Source organism: Pectinophora gossypiella, chromosome 20 (genome assembly GCF_024362695.1).
Source record: "Pectinophora gossypiella chromosome 20, ilPecGoss1.1, whole genome shotgun sequence".
Taxonomy (NCBI): domain Eukaryota; kingdom Metazoa; phylum Arthropoda; class Insecta; order Lepidoptera; family Gelechiidae; genus Pectinophora; species Pectinophora gossypiella.
In genome coordinates this window covers 7,384,059-7,411,936 of record NC_065423.1, presented here as the reverse complement: position 1 = coordinate 7,411,936, position 27,878 = coordinate 7,384,059, and the positions used below count along the sequence as shown (strand labels likewise).

The 27,878-nt window shown below is 37.6% G+C and overlaps 2 protein-coding genes across 3 annotated transcripts in view; one reads left to right on the top strand and one right to left on the bottom strand.

Moving 5' to 3' along the window:
- Positions 1-2,868: 2,868 nt before the first annotated feature.
- Positions 2,869-22,778, bottom strand: LOC126376026 (fructose-bisphosphate aldolase). Of its 2 annotated transcripts, none has more exons than XM_050023181.1 (9): positions 22,620-22,777; positions 18,970-19,086; positions 17,903-17,994; positions 16,650-16,824; positions 12,547-12,750; positions 11,715-11,830; positions 10,708-10,807; positions 9,726-9,925; positions 2,869-3,591 (listed from the first exon to the last, which is right to left on the bottom strand). In XM_050023181.1, the coding sequence occupies exons 2-9, from the start codon at positions 19,079-19,081 to the stop codon at positions 3,496-3,498; spliced, it is 1,095 nt and encodes a 364-aa protein (XP_049879138.1). In that variant the 5' UTR covers positions 19,082-19,086; positions 22,620-22,777; the 3' UTR covers positions 2,869-3,495. The 2 variants fall into 2 exon arrangements, with proteins under 2 accessions (XP_049879138.1, XP_049879139.1); XM_050023182.1 differs by lacking the exon at positions 2,869-3,591 and adding an exon at positions 7,202-8,788 and having other exon boundaries at positions 22,620-22,778.
- Positions 22,779-24,945: 2,167 nt separating this feature from the next.
- Positions 24,946-27,878, top strand: part of LOC126376027 (fructose-bisphosphate aldolase-like) — a 37,671-nt gene continuing 34,738 nt past the window's right edge. Inside the window, exons 1-2 of the mRNA XM_050023183.1 lie at positions 24,946-25,091; positions 26,169-26,289. Of these exons, the coding sequence (XP_049879140.1) occupies positions 26,178-26,289 (112 nt within the window). The 5' untranslated portion in view covers positions 24,946-25,091; positions 26,169-26,177. The remainder of the gene's footprint in view (positions 25,092-26,168; positions 26,290-27,878) is intronic.

Here is a 27,878-nt window from a genome sequence, read left to right as displayed (position 1 = left end):
AAAGTGCAGTCACTGAGCCCAGCGAATTATTTGAAAGCAGTGGTGAAATTAAGAATCATTAGTTGTCAATGTTTATGTAGGTGTTTTTGGTCTATTATAGAAACGACATGTAACCAAGAGGTCTTAAGTGCAACCAGTTAATTTATTACTTTACAAGAAACTGATTGAACTTTTGCACCTTATCGTATTTATCACTTACCTGCGGCACGAAATACCGACCCTGAGTAAAAGGGTAGTTTTTCGAACACCGGAAGGTCTTTTGCAAATATCCAGTTAGAAGTTACGCTAGTCGGCGACATACATAGGTTCTAACTGGATATTTGCAAAAAGATAAAATATTCTAAGGTATATTTGCGCTCACGGTAATGATAGCCTTTTTTTGACGTGATTTTTTGTAGATTTGCCGCAGATGGCATTAACTACTTGGCCGGACAAATGGGGAGCGCTGAGGACTCTCACTCGGTACAAATTTAAGACAACAGGTCTGAGGGTGGCCAGTTGGGCGTCGTCTATGAACTATCATCACTCATCAATTTAAGAGCCACGCTCTTGTCGGTGTAGCATTAGCTACTTTTTAAGGGAAAAATAGGGCAGTGGTTTCCTTCTTGCCTTCCACCCCGCAGTACTCTGTAAGTGAGATGGCGCCCAGAGTAAGCAGTATACCTACCTACTAGGACTCCTGTCATCCGCCTCTGAATATTATTGAACTATTATATAATCACAAATTGTACTGAACTGGTATTTCTGTTTAATAGTAGGTATCTATCTACAAATATATGCAAAACCTACAACTAGGGGGTGTCACAACCAGTAGACATCAACCTGAAGGGTTCATCAGACACCATGGTCTGCATAGTAATGTGAACGCATTCTACTGTGCGAACTTTTCCATCGAATTAGACTGGATACCTAGGTACCTATGTACAGTACCTGCATACAAGTATGCCGTAGCATAGCATCACGCCTGTATCCCCGAGGGGGTAGGCAGAGGAGTACATCCCACTCCTCGTCGCCACCTATGTTGAAGTCCCATGCAATAGGGGGCACACACACTGACACACACACTCACACACGTACGCACGCACGCACGCACGCGCGCACGCACGCACGTACGCACGCACGCACGTACGCACGCACGCACGGACACACGCAAACACACCATAAACTTATTAGCATATTTGTGTAAAACTTGCTTTTATGGAAGAGCGAAGTCTCCAGACACAGGCACTACGCTTAAGAGGAAACTCCAATCACCTTTATTACTGTAAATAGTTGCTAACTAATAAAGAATTTTGAGTTTTGAATAGGGGGCGAGTATATTGCCATTAAACTGCCACAAATGCTGGAAACCACGTGATATCAATTATACACATTATTATTATTATTATTGTTGATACAGACATTAATTCGAACTGACAAAGTCGAATTCAGCAAAGAGCACAAGCCGAGATTCGAACCAGGGACATTACGGTGTAAGTCACGCTTTCTCCGAACAGGCTATCGCGGATTAAATTATGTACTGTAGTTTAAGCTGCACAGGGTGAATTTATCGAGGGCAGTGGACCAATGGGCGGAAGGCAAGAGGAAAACCACTGCCCTATTTTTCCCTAAAAAGTAGCATGGAAAATGCTGCATCGACAAGATCGTGGCTCTTCAATTGATAACGATGAGTGGACCAATACCAATGGACGCAGCGAATGCTATTTACGGAGATAAGTCTTCATAATAATATAAAAAAGCCCTCGGAACACGTGGCGCCGGCGCTGTCTAATGCCTACCTGTATTATGCGATGGCCTGGTAGTATCACTTCACTCTTACATTTATTTTCGTGACTTATTTCGAAAAAGGAATCATTACTTATAAAAAAAACTAGTTTTTCTTGATACTTCCGGATATGTCAAGAAATTCAGACAGACCTCTTCAATAATTGGCTATCCTTTGACATAGAAACCGACCTACTTACGAGGCTTGAGCAAATATTGAACTTATGTACTTTACTTTTCATGTGTGAAATGGGTCGGAGTTAACCGGAGATTGAACCCAGTTTTATATCGACTATATACCTATGTCGAATAACGAGAAGTGTAACTACAATTTGCTAAACCATTTCGAATGGAGTCGGATATATAGTAAATAGTAATAAGGTTTTACGGTTTGGAAAACATTTAAATTAGTTTGTCACGAGAGAAAATGAGGTCCCTACTTATTTTTCAGAAGTACCTAGTAGGTAGGTAGTGTTAGATAGAAAAGAATCGATCGACTTAATATCGACTGATACACCCACACCATTATGCTCATAAACACTAGCTTACGTACTTTGACAGATCTAATTCTTACCGCGCATTTGTTATCTTATTGAAATTATAATCAATAATTGTACTGGAGTAAGTAGTCGTTCTGTTTTAATAGTAGGTAGGTACATGTACTTTATATACGTATATGAAATTTCGTTCTACAGCATAGTAAACGAGTATTATCATTTCGAACGTCGGTATTTATGGAAAAGGTTTTTCATTGTTAACGCTTCAAGGAGTTTATGTAGTTGTAGTTACAATAGAATGCCTACTTATTATAAAATCAAATCGGGGCGCTTGTAAAGTATATGTATGTCTACCTACTTACCTAAGTATTTATTTATAAATGGATAAGAAACGATATTACTTACCTTATTTAAAAAAAAATCAACATGATAAGAAGTGTAGCGATAAACTGGAACTCGCTAACATAGGTAAAGAAATGGCTAAAGAGAAGTTTGAAAAAACAAACTGTGTTAGCGAGTTCTAGTTTATCGCTACAGAAAGTATATAATAAGTACCTACATGTAAAGATAAGGATGAAGGCAAAAGGTAAAATGAAACAAAATTACATACGTGATCAAGATTATCATAATTTACTCTTACACAATATCAAAAATAAGTTATTAACTAAAATGAAGTATAAATCAATAAATACAAAAGTAACAATATTCCAGTTTCAACTTTTAAATACTTTATACATGGTCGAAAATAATTTATCCAACACTAAACTTCATCTAAAATTTCCTTCATAAAATTCATGGTTTAATAGCTTATTCTAGGTAACGTTGGTAGAACGTCTACATAATATACGAGCTACTAGAATGATGTCTACAATCTCAAATTCATATTACGACTATACTTTAAAACTAAGCGATAAATTTTGAAATAGGATCAACAATTGTAAGTATAGCACACAGACATTGAAGCACTTACGTCCTATTCGAGAATAACTGTGTTTTACAAATGTAATATTTTAAACCAAAACAATAATGGCGGCCAATCTTTTGTGTTGTGAAAAATAACGTTATCACTCCAAATAGTTGTCAGCGGAGAAAAACAATGTTGTATTTTTTTATTAATTTAGAGGCAAAAGAAATTAATTGTTCAGCCTCGTTGCGCGCCAAAAAAGTTGTCTATGGTACGTATTGTACAGCCGGACTGCGGCTTCTGTGCTACTAGTGTATAAAGTATATTTGTTTAGTATGCGTGGTTGGCTACAAAGAGACCGGAGTCAGCTCCCACACCTGTAACGGATCCCGCGACGTATTTGCCCTGGGAAGCCTGGCCGTTAGCCTGCAAAAAAAGAAATCATTATTAGGGCATGAGTCTTATTATCTCTCTCGTTGTTTAATATTGCAAAGTAAAATCTTAAAAAAAAAAAACATAAAAATAATAATAAATTTCATTACAATCTTTCACTTGATAGTAGATGGAACTGTCAAATTGAATTATGTTTTTGTCTACAATGAAACTTAATCGACTCCTATATTATTATAATGAGTTATAATATATACATTAATTTATAGTCCCCGACTCTAATATGTAGAAAGTTCATTCAACCTAAGTTGCCTGGAAGAAATTGCTATTTAGCAATAAGGCCGCCGATTGTACTTCTCGTTCACATTTGTAATTGTTTTTAGTGTTGTGTTTATATGTGCAATAAAGCGTTTTTTATCGTATTATAGAGGAATTTGTACGTAGGGGTTCAGGGCATGTTTAGTCCGATTCCCGCTCTTTTTGGTGTTATTATTATTATACACTTCTCATCAAAAAAATCGAAACACTTCCGTTTTCATTGTTTCTGTCCGAATTTAACACAAAAAAGAATTCATACGATGAAAAAAAATACATAAATGTATAGCTGGCAGTTTGGCCATTACAGTAATAAGCGAAAATTCTAAATTCAAAATTAGAATTTCATTTGTTTATCTTATAAACGAAATGAATCACTGTTTTGAGACAAATGTGTGTTTAGGGTTGGAGTACATTTAGCGTTTAAAAACTAAAAATTGGCGCCTATCCTTAAACTTTTTGTTTTTTATTTCAATACTGTGACTTTGGGACGTCTGAAAAAAGGTTTTTTTTCTAAAACGTATGGATACTTCGCCCACAGAAGCCGCCCAAGTTGTGGCATTGCTGGATTCTGGCCTTAGTAAGCGTGTTGTGGCTGCAAGACTGCATCTAAGCCTGTCATCTGTTCATAGAGTCTATAAACGTTATCGGGAGACTGGTTTGTTCACGCGCCGTTCAGGATCTGGCAGGAATCGGGTCACTTCTGAGCGAGATGATCGATTTATTGTAACAACTTCTTGAAGAAATCGACGCCTTAACGCTTTTCAACTGCAGCAGCGGCTTCGTGTTGTACGAAGGGTGGCTGTAAGTGACTCTACAATTAGAAGAAGGTTGAAGGATCGTGGGCTGGTACCGCATAAGCCAGCAAATGGGCCGAAATTAACTGCAGACCATCGAAGAGCGCGCCTTAACTTTGCACGTGAGCACCTAAATTGGTCATACCTACAGTGGAGCAAAGTTCTCTTTTCTGATGAGTGTAAAATTATGCTGTATGGTAACGACGGAAGGAACAAGGTCTACAGAAGAGACGGAGAACGCTATGCACAATGCTGCATTGAAGAAAAGGTCAGCTATGGTGGCGGTTCGTGGACGGTTTGGGGAGGAATCAGCGCCGACGGTAAGACAGAGCTTGCTTTCGTGTCTGGGCCACGTCTGCCTGCACTAAACTGTCATCGGTACGTCGAAGAGTGTCTCGAGCCTCATGTGATGCCCTATGCACATTTTATTGGCAACGGCTTCATATTCATGCACGACAATGCTAGGGCTCACACCGCGGGCGTCGTACGAGACTATCTTAACGAAGTCGATATCTCTATTATGGAATGGCCAGCAAGAAGCCCGGACATGAATCCCATTGAACATCTGTGGGATGAATTAAAGAGACGAATTCGAGCAAGAGATCCTGCCCCAGAAACACTTAGCCAGCTGCAAGATGCAATCCAAGAGGAATGGGACAATATACCACAGCATGTGATCGTGACTCTCATCCGATCGATGAAGAGCCGTATGGAAGCAGTAATTAGAGCTCGGGGAGGGAATACAAGTTATTAAATAAACGTTTTTTAGCTTTTTTTTTCATTTACGTGTGTTGTTTTATCCATTTCCTTTATACCCCATACGGAATAAAAATGACTCATTTAACAAAATACGAAACCTATGAAAAATTCATTTAAATTTAGAACATTAACATTAAGATTTGATAAGCTCATATTACTCACTATTAAACGACATTTAACATTTATTCCTAAATGTACACATTTTTCTGATAATCCTGACAAAACGTAAACTTGCAAGGTGTTTCGATTTTTTTGATGAGAAGTGTAGTTTAAAATTAAAAAAATCATACATTACAGCGGGGCCTGCGTAGGCAGCGCCAATTATATCGAGGGCTTCGACCAATACCCGTACGGTCACGAGCATCAATATGCATACATTTTGGTACCATGTCACATGATTTTTTTCGACAAATTGCACTGTAAGTCTTACTAAATGTCAAAATATGTTAGTGCGACAGAGTCCTAAAGTGGGTATATTATATTGCTCATGACTGTACGAAGACGTTTATAAATCTGCGTTTATAGCATTCGCCGCTTGTGTCGAAGCGGTTGATATATTTCGCGCCGTTACTGAGTAGTCCCCGCATATTGCTTTACATTCGAATCAGATACTGTCTCTATTTGACAATTCGTCTAAAATACTTCGTTAGAAAAATAAACGTCAAAGGTGAAGATGTAATCTTTATTCATGAGGAGTTTGATAACATTATGTCGTCGGGCGGATTTAGGTATAATGCTATCGGTATTGTTATTCAAATAGTGACAAAATGTTATGCAACGAGTCATTGCCCGGCACTGGTTGGTTTCAAAAGTTTATGTTGCGTACACTGATGTCATACCTAATCTATGCTGAAGCATGTAGTATTGTAAATTTATAGACTAGCAATTTTTCTCTCAGGCGCTACTTGAAGTTATCAGGCCTGTAGGTTTACATAAATATCCTCAGCCTCATTTTGTAATCAACTTATTCGTATTATAAATTAGCAGTAGTAAATTAGAGTTGTTATTGAGGTCGTGAAGAAAGGACGACTCTAGTTTGCGTTGCACTCCACATCTCTGCAGGAGATAAAGAAGAAGTCGTACATAAGTGAAAGTCAAGATTATTAGTATTTCTTTCTACACAGAAGACTTCAATTAAGGTTTTACATGGGATCGCTGGGATAAGAATCTTTTGGACAAACGGGTTTGGGGTCGGGTGATCGATCAGTCAATGCCCTAACCAAACTAGTGATCACAAAGTGATTTTTGTGATAGATCCCCACCAGGATTTCAAACTGAGACCTCCGGATCTAGAGCCCAAAGCTCAACCACTGAACCAAGGACACAGTTCACAAGGATCTGAAGTACAGGTTAACTACGTCGATCTACTACTACTCATCATCATCAGCTTTTCTTTGACGTGACTTATTGTAGATTTGCCGCAAATGGCATAACTACTTGGCCGGACAAATGGGGAGCCTGAGGGCTCTCACCCGGTAATCATCAGCGTTATCCTGTTTTTCACAGGGTCCGCTTAAGTAACTTGAAGGTTTGATAGGTCCAGTTTTTTATACAAGCGACAGCCCGTTTGACCTTCTAACTTGCGAAGGAAAAACTAACCCACTACAGGTTAGGTCATATCTACTACGTCAAACTACTATTACTCTCATTATAATGTCTACAATAGCTCTAGTCAAGATTCAGGGTGTATAAAAAGAGAACACAAAGATATAAGTATTTTTTATTAACAAAACGATATCAGCACAAACAATAAGCCAATTTGTTAGTAGCAGAAACGGTACAGTATTTAGTTGCTAATTACGTGCAAGCTACATCTATTATATGATAGAATAAACTAAAGCTTTTTTTTTTACTTTTGACGTGATTAGGTGTGCCGTAGAGGGATTAAAAAGGCCACTTCGAAGCGATTCATTAAAAAAAACAATATTGGTTTTTGACTTTTGTTGGCATTGCGCACTTAGTTTCATAATGCGAAAATGTCAAATGGCAATAAAAAAAATAAAAATAGTTTATCCTTTTTGGTTACTCCTTTTAAGTAAAAAATATACCTGTAGTAGGAGTATCCTTGGTAATATAATATTGGGTGTTAGATGAATTGCTTCGATGTAGCCCTTTTTATACCTCAGATGCCATAAGCTACTTGACCGAATAGTAAACCTAAGTAATATTTTACTTTTTTCCAAAAATACCATACATTATTTACCTACGTACTTAGTATGTATAATGTCGTCAACGAAATCGCATTGGCAGTTCGTACGATCGTTAGCTATTTAAAAGGTAGACAGGTGTCAAACACGCCCTTTGATGAACTGGAGATGTTTATATGGACTGTACTCCACCGCGCAGTTCAGTGCGGGTTGGTGGAGGTATATGCAACTAATACCTTATAATTATAATTCCTTCCATAGATTTTAAATGTAGTATCAATGGCGAGCATTCGCTCTTTTTGTAGTTTGAGGGATCGTAAGTATATTGTTACTCTATTTCGCTAAGGAGAAACTAGATGTCGCCACCTGTATAAGCTTTCAGTATGAAGCGCCATCTGGTGACGGTGTGTCGTATCATTATGAACACTGACAGAACTAACGCTCGCCACCAGCGCTCTATCTGCGCGTGTTTTGGCGGCAACTTTTCTAGTATGTCGAGGGACCCTCTGTTTTCCGTAGTATATCAGTTATTCCATAAAATGTTTAAAAACTTGATGATACCTCGAACATAATCAAATTTCAAAAAAGTCACATTAAGAGTTCAAACAGACTATCATTTAGATACAGCACATACTGTTTTAAAAATATATATCAATGTAAATACTTAATATTTTGCGCCTTATGAATAAATTCAACAAAAATCGTTTAGAAATTCTATGACTAGGTATTTACAAACAGTACATGCGGTTTTAATCTACAAACACATAACATGCAACTAAATTACAAGCTTATAACTACTAACAAAAGGACAACACAAATAGCAAGTTTTAAAAATTGAGCTCTGGCGTAACGTGATTCGAGATATTTTAGATTTATTTAGCTTTTTAGTACAAATGTATGTGACAACGTAAAAATAACCTCAAAAACTGATACCTCTATTAGTTTCATTTGATTAAAAAATGGCGGCTCTATTAAAAATTCAGTCTTAGTCGGGGTCACCTTAGTCATTGCAAGATTTTTTATCTGTATTTAAAGCAGTTCTAAAAAAAGTTTGCTCTCTACATCTTTCATATTCAGTCTATCATTATGGAATGCTTTTTTTTGTAAATTCTCAGCAGCCTAGTAAGCGTGGGACTTGACAAAGTTGGATTTTCCGGCGGCAAGAGACGGAATCGAACCGGCTACGTATTTCCCTTGACAAGCTAGGCCATTAGCCTATTTATTTTAAGAAAAATTGAAAAGAGAAGGGAAATTTTTGCGTGGCAAAAATTTGAGGTTAAGTTAAACAAAAAAATTGTAGGTTAGGTGAGGTTTACAGAATCATTTTGAGGTTATATCAAGTTAAAAGATAAAAAAGAGGTTATAATTAGGTTTAATAAAAGAAAGGTTCACGATAAGACATGCCAGAGTCAATTTCGCAAAATGAACAACAATGTTAAGATTACATTTTTAAATCAAGTCATAGTGTGATTTAAAAACGAACACAGGCCAATGTGGGTGCAGACGGTGCGTTGCGTGCGGCGTGGTGCAAGTGGGGTGAGCAGTGGAAAAACAAATAGATAATTAGTAAAACATCTATTATTCTATTACTAAAATCGTTTTGTACATACTATGGCTACTACTACTCTACAGTACTGAAGACGAAAATGTTACCTGGATCGCCGTGAAGTTATAATATTGGATTGCATAGCATCTACACATTGCTTAAATTACAGTCTCTAATACTAAGCATATGGACAGCTAACGAAAATGACAATTATGCATCTATATAAGAGCAATCGTAGTAGTAATTGTTGTTGACCAGGTGATCTTTGAGTTTCCTAGTACATAAAAACACTAAATCCAATAAAATTTCATGATTTTTTGTGCAGCTAATGAATGTTTAAACGACTCCTCCAATTATCTAAGTTCCTAGAACATCATAACTCATTTTACTCATTTTTTTAAAAACGTCTAGGGGCCCTGAGCCGACGTTTTTCTTGCAGATTCTTTTCCCCGCCTATACAGATTGTGAGAAGCTGCAGTAGTTTTAGGCGGATGAGACATCCTCTATGTAAAAATTGACGATTCAAAGTGTAACTATGTCACCTCTAGAATAAACATATTTTGAATTTGAATTGAATTTTCTCTAAAAAACTTGAAAGACACTGACCTTGGCACGCTTGATGAGTTCCATCTGGCCAGCGAGGATGTTCTCGGGCTTGCCGGCCCAGGCGCGCAGCACGGAGGCCTGGAGGGCGCGCCCGTAGCTGAAGGTCAACGTCCACGGCCGCTTCAGGTCCACAGAGTTGATCGCGTTCAAGTTGATCGACGCCTCCTCCTCAGATTGGCCACCGGACAGGAATGTTACGCCTGAAAGATACGTGTGTTTGGAGTTATGTTTTCCTGGTACTTATAGCATACATTGTTTTAAGTTTACGCGGTTATTATCATAATTAAAGCACATAATAACGGGTTCTTACCGCGTTTAAATGGGGATATGAGACTCCCGATATTTCGACACTGTTGCAAGTGCCATGATCACGGGATGACTGATGAGATTGTATATCCCCATTTAAATGCGGTAAGAACCCGTTATTATGTGCTTTACTTATAGCATAGACTAAGGAATAATAATGCTACGTTCAGAACGGCTACTCTCCACGCCCCACCAGCGGCTGAGCTAAGTTTATTTTTTCAATTTACTTTGCAAGGCAATTTTGAACTTTAGTTAAATATTACAGTTTTCAAGTGATAGTAATTAAGTACGTCAGTCAGTAATAATAACACGTCAAAAAACAGCTAGCAATGGCGGCTTTTCATAGGACTGAGCCGCCTCCGTGGTCCTCCGTGGTCAGTGTTTGAGCGTAGGGCTTAACATCCGGAGGTCCCGGGTTCGAATCCCGGTGGGGACATATCACAAAAATCACTTTGTGATCTCTAGTTTGGTTAGGACATTACACGCTGATCACCTGATTGTCCAAAAAGATGATCCGTGCTTCGGATGGCACGTTAAGCCGTTGGTCCCGGTTACTACTTACTGATGTAAGAAGTAGTCGTTACATGAGCCATGTCAGGGGCCTGTGGCGGCTCAATAGTAACCCTGACACCAGGGTTGATGAGGTTGGTACTCCACCTCTATGATGATGTCTTACCAGGAACGGCAGCGGGCACGGTCCTGAGCAGAGCGGTGACAGTGGCGCGGCCGATGTCCAACGGGGTGTAGGTCTTCTTGCAGCCCTGACCGGCGGTCACCTGTTACCAGGAAATTATATAATAATGCCAAAGGAACACCTATGCTGTGTGAACACTAAGTTGCCTATAGCAGTCCCTCTCGCTTTTCTATTCAATCATCATCGCCTTTCTCTTTCACACACGTATCCTGCATCTCTTGTCTCACATACCGGTCTCTCTCTTACTCATTTAACTTATATCATCTTACTGCCTTACCTACGCTTTCGTACATCCTACATTGCTCTTGACGCGCAACAGGTGAATCCTAAACGTGGCCGCTTAATCAGTTAACATCAGAAATATCCTTGCCAGTTCGAACTCTGTTACCGGACTTGCTCCAATGAGTTATTAATTTATGGTAGTGTAGTTTTCACAATCCGCACTGGGCCCGCGTGATGGTTTAAGGCCCGATCTCCCTATCCATCCATAGGGAAGGCCCGTGCCCCAGCAGTGGGGACGTTAATGTGCTGATGATGATGATGATGATGATGATGGGTTTTCACAAACACAGTTGGCTCGATCATTATAGACGGCGACACGGCTCACCTTTCACGTTGGTCTAACAGAAAGCTCGGTGTGTGGGTACTTAGTTCATCTTGCGATGGATGTAAATCTGACTACCCTAATCGGGAGGCACGTTAAGCCGTTGGTCCCGGTTCCTGCTTACTGATATAAGTAAGTAGTTGTTACATGAGCCATATCAGGGGCCTTTGGCGGCTCAATAATAACACTGACACCAGGGTTGATGAGGTAATTCACCTCACAACCCACACGATAGAAGAAAAAGATTGGGATATAGTCGTGAGGATGTACCTCTGACTACCCCACGTGAGCTTATGGTTATGTTTGTTTTATCCTTCTTTATCATCAAGTTTTTCTTCAAAGCCTAGTTTCATAGGTGACAAAATGGGACGGTCAACGAACTCACCATGTTGGGCTTGAGCAGCGTACCCTCCAGGTAGACATGGTGATCGCTCAGCGCCTTGTACACGGCGGCGAGGACGACCTCAGTCACCTTCTGGGCGCGGTCCAAGTCGTGTTCACCTGGAAAGCGGGAAATGATCTTACTGGGATCGGTGAAGTGTGCGTACTTTGTTCACCTTACGATGGATGTTCTACTCTGTTCTGCTCAATTGTGATATTGTCCTCACCTAATGTACCTTACTGGGATATTAGGAGTAAGCAGGATGATTTTATTACCATTTCCCACAATTGGGTAGTATCGTAAGTAAAAGGTAAATTTTGAAATTCTGATTACTAAATAAAGACAGAACTAAAACTTATAAAAACATTTTCTTTCTTTTTAACTTATTTATGACGTCACAGTGTGTTTCATACAAATTCCATAATATTGTCGTGTTTTGACGTTTAGTAAAAAGTAACTGATTTGACTTGTTGAAAACCAGCGTATTACACTGGGATATTCTGCTACTTTAGGACACCCTGTCTGGCTAAGAGACGCCTGCTTAAGACGCACTAGACAGGAACCAGTATAGGCTTATCCGCTCCAGACGCAATTCTTATGCTGATGCCTCTGACGTCAGGCACTGCCCCCAGAGAAAGAGATCCTGCCTAGACTGTGTCAAGCGCCCTAGCTTGTTACCAGGAGGCTATAAAATCAAGGAACTCGCACTATCAGGCAGCATCTCAGGTTCTACTATGAGTACAATGGCTTGACGTACGATTACACTCGCTTTCTGATGTCCTGGTACGACTGAGGTGGTCTTGTTACCAGGAGAACATAACATCAAAGGACTCACCATCAGGCAGCACCTCGGGCTCCACGATGGGCACGATGCGCTGGCTCTGGCAGATGGACGCGTAACGCGCGAGGACGTTCGCGTTTTCCATGATAGCCTGGTACGATGGAGTAAAGCGGCCGATCTTCAGCACACAACGCCACTTGGCGAAGTGGCACCCATCCTTCTTGTACTGCGCGCAACGCTGAGCCAAGTCATCAAGCCCTGGAATGAGGAAATGTACCAATGAGTAACGCTACATTGGTTTTTCTTTCTTTGTATCGACGTGTTGTCTATCACACCTATAGTTTTTGCACACAATAAAGCATACAAAAGGCATACAAAGAAAACATACACAGGACAGGTACGGTCACGAGCATTAATATGTATACACTTTGGTACCATGTCACATTAACTTTTTTGACAAATTGAACTGTAGTCTCACTAAATGTCTAATATGTTAGTGTGACAGAGTCCTAAAGTGGGTACAGTATTGCTCATGACTGTACAAAAAAAAAACAGGTATAGGTAAGCTAAATTGTACCGTTTACTAACGTATAGTATCTGAATAGAGTTCATCTTTCTTACTCACAATGAATAGAATAAGAATGTTTGTCAGTGCAGTATACCTAAACTTGGGAGTCATTACTTTACTATCTAGAGTTAAAAAGTAAATAGGTATGTATTGTTTTCACGTAGTGTCCAGGTATTGTGTCCGGTTTATTAGTTGTTAAATGAGACTTAAACATAGATAGTTCGCGAGGAGTTGATGTATTTACTATACACCTCTGCCTACCCCTTCGGGGACACAGGCGTTATGATTTTAACAGATTATTCTCTTCTCTCTCTTCTTCTAATCCTATTATCCTCTGGTGGGAAATAGGGCTGGAATAACAGATTTGCACTCCTCGCGGCCTTTTGCAACCTCTGTAGCTTAACACAGAACACGTTCAGCTGCTTGTCTTCCCGGGCATGTCGTAAAAACCGACAGAGGGATTGTGTCCTCTAACATGACGGACTAATGTTATGGGCGATAGGCTGATCCCTTATCACCATAAGGTCCATCATATCCAACTTACGACATCGTATCAACAGTGGCTGCAAGTTGTCTTTGATTACTTGTGGCTCTGCCCACCCCATTAGGGATTACGGGCGTGAGTTTATGTATGTATGTAGCTTAACACACAACAGATTATTCTGGACTGAAATATATCAAAGTCAATATATTCCATATCACTTTAACTAGTTACTATTTCAATAACCAGTATCACACACAAGCGACAACAACAAAAAATCTAGTTTAATTTACATTTATGAGTTTGCTATTGGCTCCAATTATTTGCGGTTGGCGACAAAATGTCAGTTGAAATTTGTTGACGAGCCCACTGGACGAACTGGACTTGATTCCGTTAATTAAGACCAGTTCTGTTGTGTGCTGCCGAATAGAGGAAAGTAAATTTTGAATAATTCGTTGTCTTGATTATGTTTGATTGGGATAAATAAAAGATTGAGTCCAGCAATTGAGCCAAATTATGGAAATGTACATTTAGTAGATGTATTTCAGGTTCGTGACTGAAACGAAATAAAGTTTTTTTGTCATAACAGAACATAACCAAGTGAAATCAATTACATTATCAAATGTTATTGTTTGGATGACAAAAATAAAACAAAATTATTTTTTGCTATTTCGTAAATAACAACACAACAGCCTATACAGGGTGTTAGACTCCGCAACGAAAACTTTGAGGGATGAATCTTCCGTCGCGAAAGTATGGAACTGAAAATAATTAAAAAAGAACACTAAAATTTTCATGAATTTTCCGACCGGAAATTTCACTTGATATCATCTCAGAGTCATGGTCTGAATCATCCACCTGAGTGTTCGTTACGGTGTTACTAACGCCCTGTAACGTCCCACTGTTGAGTACAGGCCTCCCTTCAATCAAGCGGAGGGGATATGGAGCATATTCCACTTTGCTCCACTGTCTTCTTCTTTGCGAGTCGATGGCGATCGATACTAAATTCACCACTGCTCCACTGTGAGTTAGGTTTTTGATGTACAGTCGTTACAAATTCAACTAATGCCTGACGACAATCCATTTGTTGAGTGCAAAGCTTCAAAATCTCAAGCATTTGGCATCTTCTATCCTTAGTTAATCGTGAACCATACATAATCATGTAAGGTCACGGATTATCTGAATTCTGAAACACATTCCAAAACTGAAATGTGTCATAGTTATATGAATACTTATGGGTAGACATAATATTACATACCCTTACTTCAATAAGATAGATATACGTAAATAATGGAATATTTTTATCACAAACGCTTTAGATAATGAAACTGGACGTGTTTTCGAAGACTTTGACACCCGTTATCGGGTAGATAAAAAGTCGAGCCCCTCGATAGGTCAGATGTTACTACAATCTCTTATACAAGAGGACATGACAATGACTTTACTATCCGGGAACTATGCTTGGATCGTTTTTTGTTTTTATACAACTCACCCGGGAAACTCACTGAATCGAAAATATCTGACTCTTGAATCCGCAGTTCATGTCAAACCGGGGTGAGCATGTTAACCATTACTGTTAACTCATGCTGTCCATGCGATATTTCGATGTACATTACCATCAACATGGTGTAACGGTTAACATGCTCGTCCCAGCTTGACGAAAGCTGCGGGGTCAAGTCGCATCCGAGTATTCTTTTCCATTTTATTTTTATTTTATACTTTGATCATTTATTAATATTTGATGATGATAATCATCATTAGTTTTAACGGCCTCCGTGGTCCAGTGGTTGAGCGTTTTGCTTAAGATCCGGAGGTCCCGGGTTCGAATCCCGGTGGGGCAAAAATCAAATCAATTTCAGAGAACAACTAGAACGCGAGATAAATTTTCGTCTAAACAAGAATCCGTAAAGTTTTCTCAACTTCTATAATGTATATTAAAGTCCAGCCACGTCATAGTAATATTGTTTCAAAGCCAAATACTGCGATGTGCGAAACCTTTATATATATAAAAAAAAAACTAAAATCTCAATCATAAACAAGTTTCACAGAGTACTGAAAGTGTAAATAAAAGGTAAATGACCTCGATAACACACTTTCTCTCTTTATAGGGTGTATAACGCTGTATCAAGTACCCTGACGTAATCATCTTTGTAAATACTCACTTTCAGCTATACACTTCGTAATGTTTTAAAGAAATCCTTAAGAGACCTTAATGTATGTATTTTTTGCTGATAGTATGTGTGTCTATGTAATGTTCGTAGTGTACAGTCATGAGCAATATAATGTACCCACTTTAGAACTGTGTCGCACTAACATATTTGACATTTAGTGAGACTTACAGTTCAATTTGCCAAAAAAGTTAATGTGACATGGTACCAAAGTGTATACATATTAATGCTCGGACATGCATGTGAGGTGTTCTCAAATAATAAATGCATCTTTTTTTCTTTGTAATGTAACATATTTTCTTCTTCTTCCTTTTTCGTCCCTTATGTTCCCCAACTATTTATTCTACTACCTGATTGTCCAAAAAAGTAATGTGATTCCGTGCTTCAAAGGGCACGTTAAACCGTCGTAAACACCTCCACCAACTGGCAGTGGAGTAGCGTGGTGGAGTATGCTCCATACCCCTTTCGGTTGATTACTTACTATTACTGTATTACACAGTGCCGTATTTCCGTGTACTTATATCAATTCCTTTCACCCTACGGTTGTTGTCGCTGCTGCTTAGCAATAAGGCCGCCGATTGTACTTTTGCTGTGTTTTTTTTATATCGTCCTTTATGTTGTGTTTAAGTGCAATAAAGTGAATTGAGCGACAAACTGGTTTTAGAGGGAATCTCGTATACGAGGTACGCCGCATTGATTGGCATTTATGCCTACTCGGTACGACAGTGCGCTGTGTATGTTTTTGAGTTCATTTGTGGATAACTATCGGTATGATTCCTTTCAATGTTTTATGTATTTTTATATTATTAATATATATATTTTTTCTGTTTTAATGCGACGAATGGGTGCCGAGACAAACCTCTGTGGTTTAACGACATCATTTAAACCGTGTATTTAGATTAAGGATATGATGAAAATAAATAAAAAAAAATTGAATTACCCTGGGTGGTGCATTCGTCTTCCGAGCCGAACAGCGGCACGACACCCTTGTCGACCTTGATGCCGGGGATAATGCCACGCTTCTCAAGCAGCTGGACGAGGGGCGTACCGTCGTCAGCCTTCTGGTACAGCGTCTCGTGGAACAGGATCACGCCGGAGATGTTCTCGGAAATGGCCTATGGGCAAAGAATTAAGAATAAGATTTGGCATGTCAACAAATACTCCAAAAAGGAGATTGATAGGGAATGGCGGGGAACGCAAAACTCGGAGGGAGTTGGGATTTTGAATGTATGTCCTGGGGATGTTGTCAGCGAGGGAACCACGCAGGACGTGAAGTTAGTGGCCAGGAGCGATGCCAACCAGGGAGGTGGACATCGTTACAATACTACGTTCAGAACAGCTTCCCACACACTAAATTCTTAATTAAAATTCGCAAATAAGTCAAAGGCTACCTTAGCCATAAGATCGCCTGTTGTACTACCTAACTGATTAGACTGGCTTCTATTTCTAGATTAGTATTTTATAATTAATTTTTGACCCAATCATCTACCTTAATAGGGTATCTACCATTTTAGGAAAGCCAGTACAAGCATGATGTTATGCAACAGATTTCATGGCGAGACAGTGATTCATCATGGTCTCTGCCAAAACGTGCCGGAGTGTACGTGACAGTGGGCACTTAACATAGTTTGGACTGAATGGTCAATGACAACCTGGCTTCCTGCCTTAAAACGCAACTTTGTGCTAACATAAGGCTTAGTAAACATCAAACCATTATCATCCTCACAGCTTTAAATCCTCTACTGTACAATCAGCGTTGGTTTTGAGTCTTCGTACACAAAGTATCGAGTTCTTATAACCACCTGATCATCATCTGATCCTGGATCCTTTAATCATGGTCTCTAGGTACGTTCTCGATTCGATTCTTGTGGCTGCATCGTTTTTGAACGATGATTCTGCCAATATCAAAGTTCCGAAGAAAAAACTATATACTTACGAAAATAATCGGTAAGTACCTTCTCGGCAATAATACCACCAACAGACACACACAAACAAAGGGATGAAATTTATAACATTACACCTCTCTTTGCGTAGCGTCGGGGGTTAAAAAACAATCACCAAAAACTTATATTTGAACAAAAACATGAATTTTCATCAATTTTCCGACAGGAAATTCCAATATCAACTCAGAATCATGGTCCGAATCATCCCTTAAAGTTTTCGTTACGATGTCACCCTGTATAAGATGCTTACCGAATCAGAGCTGAACAGAAGCTGGCGGTACTTGCGGCGGTTCTCCTCAGTGTTTTCAACGCCGATATCCTGCAGACGCTTGCCCATGGTACCTGGTAAAGAGTGATGACCACTTAGCACGGAATGTTCGAGATAGACAGCAGAAAATTGGTCCGCAAGTCATATCCATAAATAGAAACAAGATATTACATTGCGTTGATAGCAGTCATTTGCACTTCCTTGATTATTACATGGATGAAGAATTTTACAGTTTTCCTGTATGATTTAATAAGTTAATCATTATTGGAGTGGCATCTATAATACGCATCATAATAACTGAAGATAAGATAATCTTTATACCAATCATCATCTCCGTAGCGTCGTCCCGTTTCTCACAGTATCCGCTTACCTAACTTGAAGATTTGACAGGTCTGGTTTTTTACAGCACTAAGGGACTGCCTCTCTGACTTCCAACCCGGAAGGGAAAACCAGTCCAATATAGGTTAGGTCACATACCTCCGAAAGTGCATTTCTGCGGAATGTGGGTTTCCTCACAATGTTTTCCTTCACCACTGAGCACGTGATAATCATTTATGATTCAAACATGATTACGAAAACAAATTCGACTATCACTGGTTTAGGCCTGTGCTGGATTCGAACCTGCGACCTCAAAGTGGCAAGCGTTATACCAACTGAGCTACCACTGCCGTTATAAATAAATGTTGTAAAATTCCTAAAGTGTTTATATGTTACTTAACTTTTTTTTCACTTCAGAGTCGATGGTAGGTATGCTGCAGTAAAAAAAACTAGCATATAATTCAAAGTACTAGGTACACAGAAGTATAACTATATCTATGCATGTCTGATTACTCATCATCAACATTGCAGCCAGCAGTAACAAAACTAACTAGTGCTTTACCTGAATGTAGCATTAAAATGTACATTTTAGAACCCTGTCACATTTACATAGTTGACGATTGGCGAGACATTAGATTCAATTTATTAAATAACTTAATGTGAGATGGTACTAAAACGTATACGACTAGTGTACAAGCACCCAGTACCAGGGTCAAAGAAGACAAGCGTACCTGTGGACTCATCAGCGGCGAGGATGCCCTTGCCAGGTGCGCAGATGGCCTGGGCGATCTTCCTCAGCTCCTCCTGGAGCTCAGGGGTCGGGTACTGGAAGTAGGTGCTCATTGTGGCTGAAACAATATGCTTTTGTCAGAAAAAAAATGTATATGCGAGTTAAACTTACTTTAGGTATAAATAAACATACAATATATACCTAGAATTATAAATACACAATATTTTATAGGAGTCTTACTAGGGGGCAGATAAGGATCTTAATAGGGGTCATCATGGACCATTGAAGACTCAACAAGCAGCTATATAGAATGGATCTGACTGAGTCCCCTTTATGTAGATTCTGTTTACAGGAGGATGAGACGCCATTACACCTGCTGTGCAACTGGGGGACCATATAATGCATCCCCAGAGGACATGGAGGGCATGGAGCTTCCTCCCAAAAAGACGCAGAATCTACTCGAATCAGTAAGAGGATTTTTAAATGTGGTGACTTGGTCACAATGGATGTTGCTAGGTCACAGTGGCCATTCGGGCTACATCAGCTCGAGACCTTTTACACTCAATAATAAAGTACACAATATAATTGTAACAAACTAAAACTTAATTTCCACGTGTACATTGGTTTGGTGTAGACTACATTATGTTTTCAGTGTATGGAATTACTCAGTAACATAAATTAACTATGTAGGATTTACTATGGGATATTAAATTAAAAGGGGTATTTTATTTATCTTCACTCTATTTTTTTACAAAAAAGCAAATGCAACTTTACGCTGCAATCCAATAATCATAGACATCCCTTTTTATTTTTAAAACAAAAATGTTATATATATTGACCTTCAACAAGTTTATCCATGATAATTATGTTGAATAAATGATTCTGATTTCTACCTTCCGTCCCATTCATTAACCATTCAAAATTCATACCAAAAACAAGCAAATCCCCATTAATTATCCTTCCATAGTATTCTCACTTACTCTCTTATTCAATCTTATGTACCGTTCTACCTACTCACTTTCCTACATGTACGCTAGAAATACATGTGTTACATTATGTTTCTAGTAAATGAATGGATTCTAGTAAGAACTAGAGTGACAAAATAGTGCAAGCATTTTATATAATATAATAACTAGATGAATTGATATGGTATTTTAATAACTTTATGATGTATTATTTAGTAGGTAAGTTTCCAATATCAATAACGGTTTATTGTTATAAAACCTTTTTATCTGTTAACTTCATTGATATAGATGTATTAGTACCAATGTTAAAGATAAAGAAATTCAATAAACTACTAAGTAGGTCCATAAAGAAAATAATTTGCAAATTGAATTGCATCATTTCAATGGCAAAAGATTTCGTCATTTTACTTTAAGAAACTTTCAAATATAAGGTAAAGCAAAATATACATACTTATAACATATTTATACATACTATAAAGCTCATATCTATATTAAATTAAACATCACTGAAATGACCTTCAAATATCATTGGGAATACAAATTATAAATCTGTCTCAGACTCAAGAGATGACCTTAGCAGAGGTCACTGTTCAAGGACAAAAGGATGGAACTGTAACAGCTGTATATATGTGAGCTGGAATAAAATGTGCAGGTTTTTTAAAGTGTGAATGAAATATTTTTATTGTTTTTGGCACAATTATGCTACTGATGACAAGTCGCTTTCAGCGAAATGACCGGGTAGCATAATTACAATCAAAAAAGAAGTAAATAAATAGGTATTAAATAGCCTAGTAAGCATAACAACTTACCTACATAATAAATATAAATGTTAGGTACTGCTAAATAAAAACTCTTGTGAGAATGTAATATGATACATTATCAAGCACAGAATCAGCATTGGATCAATTGCGCTTTTTACTCTTCGTATAAATGAATGAACTCTTTGAATACTAAATTATTAAACAGTTCCATTCAGAATCAAGTGATAAATACTTACGGCGTTTGTGTGGCATGTTTTTATTTTTTAAATTACTTAGCAAAAAGTACTTTACTATACTAAAATCTTGTAAGAATTCTAAAATTAATCTTGTCTCTATGTACCAAAATGGTGTTAGTCAGGATTGACTACAATAGGTACTAAAGGTGAGAAATCTATTAGGTTATGTTTTGACTGTATGACTTTCATGGAGTAGGTAGGTAATAATTTATTTTAATTTTCCAATACAAATAAGTACCAACCCTTCGTCCCGAACCCAGGCCACCATCCTGATTCTGGAGGTCCCTTTTTCTTTCCCTTTTTTTTACCCCCCATTTTGTATTTTTATATAAAAAAGTAAATATTACACTTGAAAATTTTAAATGGAAAATCGTACACTCGACATGTTCTGTCTAAAATTATCTATCAAAACTACTTACCACAATAAGCCTTCCTGTCTTTATTCTTTTATTTTCGAATAATATTCCGAATTCGAATAAGAAATTAGTAGGTATTGGCATACGTCAAAAAACTGACATTTGAAAATAGTGACGTCCAGTGAATATTGATTTATATTATTGTTAATAAGCATGTCGATAATTCGATATTTTCCACAGAAATATATTTTATTATCGTTGTCTTCGTAATTAATTTCTCTAAACTGCTCGACTATGTTCAAAAAGCGACGTTATTTAACTTGTCTCCAATTTGTAGAAGATAATCGGTAGGCTTAGTTATTTTTAATTTGTTCAGAGTAAGTAGATGTGTAGGTACCAGAGGCACATAAAAATTTAATTGGACTCCGTAATAGATATTTTAACAATGAGTTAATAATAAGTAGTTACTGAAATATATATACCTACCTATAATTACAAAATTCTTATTAAGACATCTTTGTTCCTGGCCTGAAATACCTATAACTCGGTTTTTGAACTAACTTATTTACCTTAGATAGTACGTACAATACAGGTTTTTTTATAACTAAGTTATAAGGTTATTGAAGCATAATTAATTATGTAGTATGTTGTTACCTACACTTAACATGAAACAAAACAAAAGAAATTTTCTATCACAGTAAAGCAACACTCACTTTCATTACAAGGTGACCTTGAAAGGTCACCGAAAATACGGCGCCACAAACATGTGGTACCTAATAAATATAGTAATATTCCAATAAGAACTATTTTAGAACTGTATCACAAGTAGAAAAAAATATTCTGCAATGCTATTTATAACAATTCGATTAAATTATAATCAGAAATTGTGAAATGCAATATAAAAATTAAAAGTGAAATCTTTACAACATTCTTAATTTAACACGTAGTTTGAATAAACCTTATTCTTAAACTTTATGTACAAAACTTATGGAAAAGATCATGTTCTTGTCGATTATCTAAAAAAATACGACGACGAACCAACGTAATAACCAGTCTGGTTATGAAACAGGAAAATAATGGACTAAATTTGTAATTTTTACTGTCAGCCAGTGAAGCCCAATGAAGATACATTTAAGATTACACCAAGTGGGTTATTACACGATTAACTGACAATTCAAACAATTAATGAACCGAAAGTTCGCCATAACCTATTAAAATTGGACACTAACCGAGTAAATTCACTGTAAATTTTTTTGTTAACCTTGTCACCATACACATTTGTAAAGGTTTATTTTACTTATAATTAAACAGAATATATAAAAAAAACACTTACTGGATTTTTAATTAAGATGAATTTGCAAAACACAGACACTCCCGACCCGCTACTAGGTACTGTCAAAAGTAGATGAGAGGACACAAGAAAAGGTCATTTGAAGGTCCCCTCCTCTGATAACGACGCTGTCAAACTATTTTACCGATCAAAACGACATCTATGCAAAAAATGTAGAAACTCGTCGGTGGACACTTAACTACTCTTTGAACAACGGAGAACGACGACTTATTGTGGGGCGAAGTTTAAAAAATAGCATTCGTGATACTTCCACGACGCTTCACTAGAGGGCGTTTGTATGAAAATCTCATTCAATTAGGGTCAAAGAAATGAAGACTAAAAAAATTAGTCGAAATATCGATACATTTTGAATTTATCCCCTCACTAATTTGAGTTAGGTTTTTTAAAGTACCATCTTTATTTAGATAAAGTTAAGAAAGTTCTTTTTTATAGAATATTTTTTATTAATGTTGTATAATAGTATTTTATGCAACAGTTGTATAAGAAGGGTCAAAAAATGCGAGTGGCGTGAGTTGCGATGTGAGCCTTGGCGAACATCGCAATAAGAGACGCCACGAGCATTTTTTGACCTAGTTATACAACGTTGCATACAATACTTTTTCTACGACGACGTAATTTTGGTGTAGAATTCAATAGTTCTTCATCCATTTTTCCTTTTTATTTTATACTTTTTAGTGTTTTGAAACGAAACACAAAAAATTTCCAATTTATTTTCCAACGCGCGGGAAAATGGCGGCAAATGTATACTTTTTTTTTATAGTATATCTATGGCACCAAACAAAGTAAAGGTGCCAGTTTCCAGGTCAAAAAAAAAAAAAACAACAACAATGCTTTTTTGGCGACATTATAGTACAGTTACACTTTGTAAACAATGCTTTTATAGGCCATAGAGCGTACACTTTTTCAAAGAGTTTAATTATGTATGTACTTATATTAGACTTTTTGGTTATTTAAATGCCAGATTAAAGTAGAGGAGTAGAAAAAAATGATAATTAAATGAATTTTAAATTAATCCAACATCAGTGAATTAACGTCTATGTGCACGTGCGTCATGTTCAAATAATCCACCTCGTGTCATTCCCGGCGCAAAGGTGCCCATCAAACTAGCCGCGTTTCCACGCTGGATAGCGATGGACAACCGTTGCACAAGGTACGAACCGGAGCGGGCGTCATATAATGTTGTATTGGAATAGTTTGAATAGTATGGAGTTTATATTTACATTGTATTTTATTTTCTGTTGGCTACCTATTTATTTAATGTTTTATCTTATGGTCAAGTTGTGGTCAAGTAACAGTTTCCATTATCTACGCGATTCATGGGTTAAAATGTTATCTGTATTATCCTATAATACAGAATAATATAAATGAATAATTGTTATCGTAATATACAGAGGGATCTTGAGAGGGATTAAATAATTAGGTACTTGTAGTATCTTATGTAGTTACCTATACTCGTACTTACTTATTATTTTGACCTACCTTCGTTTTGACTTTGTCTACTTAAGTAATTTTTTTTTACATATCCCTGTCTCTACCTATGTAGGTAGGTAAGCGAAGTAGATGGATATTGGATAGGTTAGGTTAGGTTAGTTACTTACCATGAAGCGCTTGTTTTTTTTGCAATTTATGTATTTAAATACACTTACCTACTATGCGCTAGTATCCCAAGCAATAAATAGGCAGAAGGGTAGCAGGCAGTTGCCTATCCACTTATTTTTTGTGTCATCATCACCAGCCCATTAACGTCCCACTAACGGCTAAACGTGCCTTCCGAAGCACGGAGGAGATCGAGATGAAAACTTTTTTTTTTGTGGTCACTCATCCTATGATCGGCCTTTGCGAAAGTTGCTTAACTTCAACAAACGCAGACCGAGCGCGTTTACCGCTGCGCCACCGAGCTCCTCATGCTTTTTTTCGGTTATGTATGATGAACTAAGGTGGATAATGATGAACATAATGGTTGACCGCTATCCATCTTAGAAGTTCAAAAAGACGATACCTACCACGTGTGACTGCATATTGTCTTCAGGGTGACGTGTGGCCCTATCACCCCATTTAGGAATTACGGACGTGACTTTATTTTACCTTTGTTATGTACCTAAGTATAAGGTAAATAAAGATGCTGTAGTAAGTGGAATTCTGTACTCTCTACGTACCCTAACGGGAAATAGGCGTGACCTTATAATAATATAATTTTGTGTGTGTATAAAGACAACAATTTATCGTTTTATCTCATTTCTCATTAATACCCGTCGTAAAACACATCACCCCATATCTTGTTGTTATCTTGGAATATTATGTATTCACATTCCTGTTTGTAAGTGTTGCTCTTACGTGATAGAAACAAAAATAAAGTGTTACATAATATAATTTGATTATGAACGTTCGTTGACAAAACAATAGTGTTGTAGTATTTAGATTCAGTTAGTCACATAGTGAGTGTGAAGAGAACAGGTGAATATCGAGATATTGTTTTATTGTTTTTGCATAATATGAAGGATAATAGAATTTAGTTTTTACTTTTATTCCTTTAACCAAGTTTTGCGGTAAAGTGTTAGCTTAGCTAAGCCCTCAGACATGCAGATAAATCATCCCATTTCAAGAAGCTTCAAAAATAAGTTCGAGCGAGAATCTGCGAAGCAAACTTTTTCCTATGATTTCTCACAAAGAACTTCCGTTCCGTGTCTCTGTCTTAAGTTAGTTATAAACTTTGTAACTTAAGTTATGTACTTTGTAAGTGTCAAACTTACAGGTAGGTACTCAACGATAAAAGAAAAAAATAAATAACTTTTGATAATTTTCCAAAAGTACTAACAGGTATTATGTTTGTTTGCAATTTTGAATTAATTATTTTATTTTGCTCCCTATTAATACGTCTGATTTTGTTTAAATACTCTGTTTGAATCCCGTAATCTAGAAATGTACAATCACGAATTAATTAAGTAGTATGTATCGAATAATTAACTTCTTATAGATGTATAATTTACTACTAATTAATAAGAAACGCTCAACTTAGAAAGCTCTAGTAACTGTAGTTACTCTAATACTTTACTTATAAGTGCTTAAGCTTAGGTTAAAATGTAGGATTGGAATAATTCACTTGAATTGACCAGATCGATTTTTACAAACAAACAAAATGAAAATGATTATTCCTTAAATAAATATTATATTTTTAAAAGTGAAGACCATTTTTGTGACTGCGACAGGCCATATTTCACAAAAAAAATATTTGACTGCCTTTAGATTTTGAAAAAGTTTAGTTTTTTTTTTATTTTTATAAGGCGTTAACAGGATTTTTCTAAGTAAATATTGCCAGTCCTATTAAACGCGCATTTAGTGATATAATTTCAATAGGTATTCATTCTCTTTGGTTTAAATGTAGATTGCAAACATTTTTATGAAAATAAAATGTTACATGGCGGGAAAGTTTGTTACAAAAATGTAAAACGAAATACCGGTGGTGTTATAAAATATTCAACTTTTAATCCATTTTTGAAGTGAAACTTATTTATTACCGATGTTTTATTATTGTTCAGAACAATGCCGACACATTTCTCGTATCCACCTCCCGCTCTCCAGGATGAGCTGAAGAAGACCGCTGAAACCATAGTTGCCCCAGGGAAAGGAATCTTGGCCGTAGATGAAACTAATGGTAAAAAAAAATATTACCAATAAATCATCATCTCCCTAGCATTATCCCGTTATTCGGGTCCGCTTACCTAACCTGAAAATTTTACAGGTCCGGTTTTTTACAGAAGCGATTGCTGTTTGACCTTCCAACACACGAAGAGAAAACCAGCCCAATACAGGTTAGGTCACATCACATACCTCCGAAAATGCATTTCTCGGGAATGTGGGTATCTTCACGATGTTTTCCTTCCCCGCTGATAATCCAAACAGGATTTATGAATCAAACATGAATTCGAAAACAAATTCGACAATCATTGATTTAGGCCTGTGTTGGATTCGAACCTGCGACTTAAAGTGAGCGTTCAAGCGTTCTACCAACTGGGCTACCACGACTCCATTGTTTTTTAGTTAAATAATATCATATGCTCACGACTGACATGAGTCGCTTATTGGGATAGTCAGAGGTACATCCATCGCACGATGAACTAAGTACCCATACCTCACCGAGCTTTCCGTTAGGTTAGACCAACGTGATAGATGGTGAACCGTTCTATAATCGCCGTCTATAATGGTCGAGCCAACTGTGTTAGTGAAAACTGCACTTAAGATAAATTAATAACTCATTGGTGCAAGTCCGGTACCAGTGTTCGAACCAGCATTATTATAATGCTAATAAGTATTATGTGCTCATCCCGTTGAAACGACAACGATCCTGAATGTAAACCTTCGAAAGGGTTGTTTAAGGTTAATTCTGCCTAAAATTGACGTGTGTTCCATTATTCAGATCCCGTCGATTAACCGTCCCTTTCCTTTTTGGCGGATAAGAAAATGACAGATATAACTTAAAATAATAATTAGTAGGTATTACGCGGTTGTTGGGTTTTTCCTAAGAAATGCATTTACGGAGGTAAGTGACCTAACCTGTATTGGGCTGGTTTTCCCTTCGCGGGTTGGAAGGTCAGACGGGCAGTCACTTCCGTAAAAAACCGGACCTGTCAAATCTTCAGGCTAGGTAAGCGGACCCCGTGAAAAACGGGATAATTCTAGGGAGATGATGAATAATTAGTAGCTATTTGTTGGAATTAGCACCACTTACCTATTTAAATACTTAATTAATTATTCAATCCCATTTCACAGCTCAGTTAGTTCGCAAATTGTGAATTGATTTCAATATATTTGAGTAAAATTTCGTGTTTATTTGCCGTGTTTCTTGTTTCATTGAAGTACTTACTTCAAATAGGGACCTAATTCCTAATAATATGAAATCACACATAATATAAGTAAGTAAATGTAAACCGGTATAGCTGACGTTGGCAGGAAGTCCGCCAGGTTAAAGTGAGACTGGGCTGGACATGTGTGCCGCATGCATCCGGAACGATGGGCAAAGACCATCACGCACTGGGTACCACAGGACGGATACCGTAGACGTGGAAGATCCCGAAAACGATGGTGTGATGATTTCGACGGATATCGAAGTAGTATGTTATTGGGCATTCTAGACCATCTTCGTTCAGTCGGATCGCTCGAGCGCCAACGCGCTATCGCGCGCGCTCTCGCGAATCCCTTCACTTCGATGGTCTAGAAATACCCAATAACATCGAGTGTGGTTCT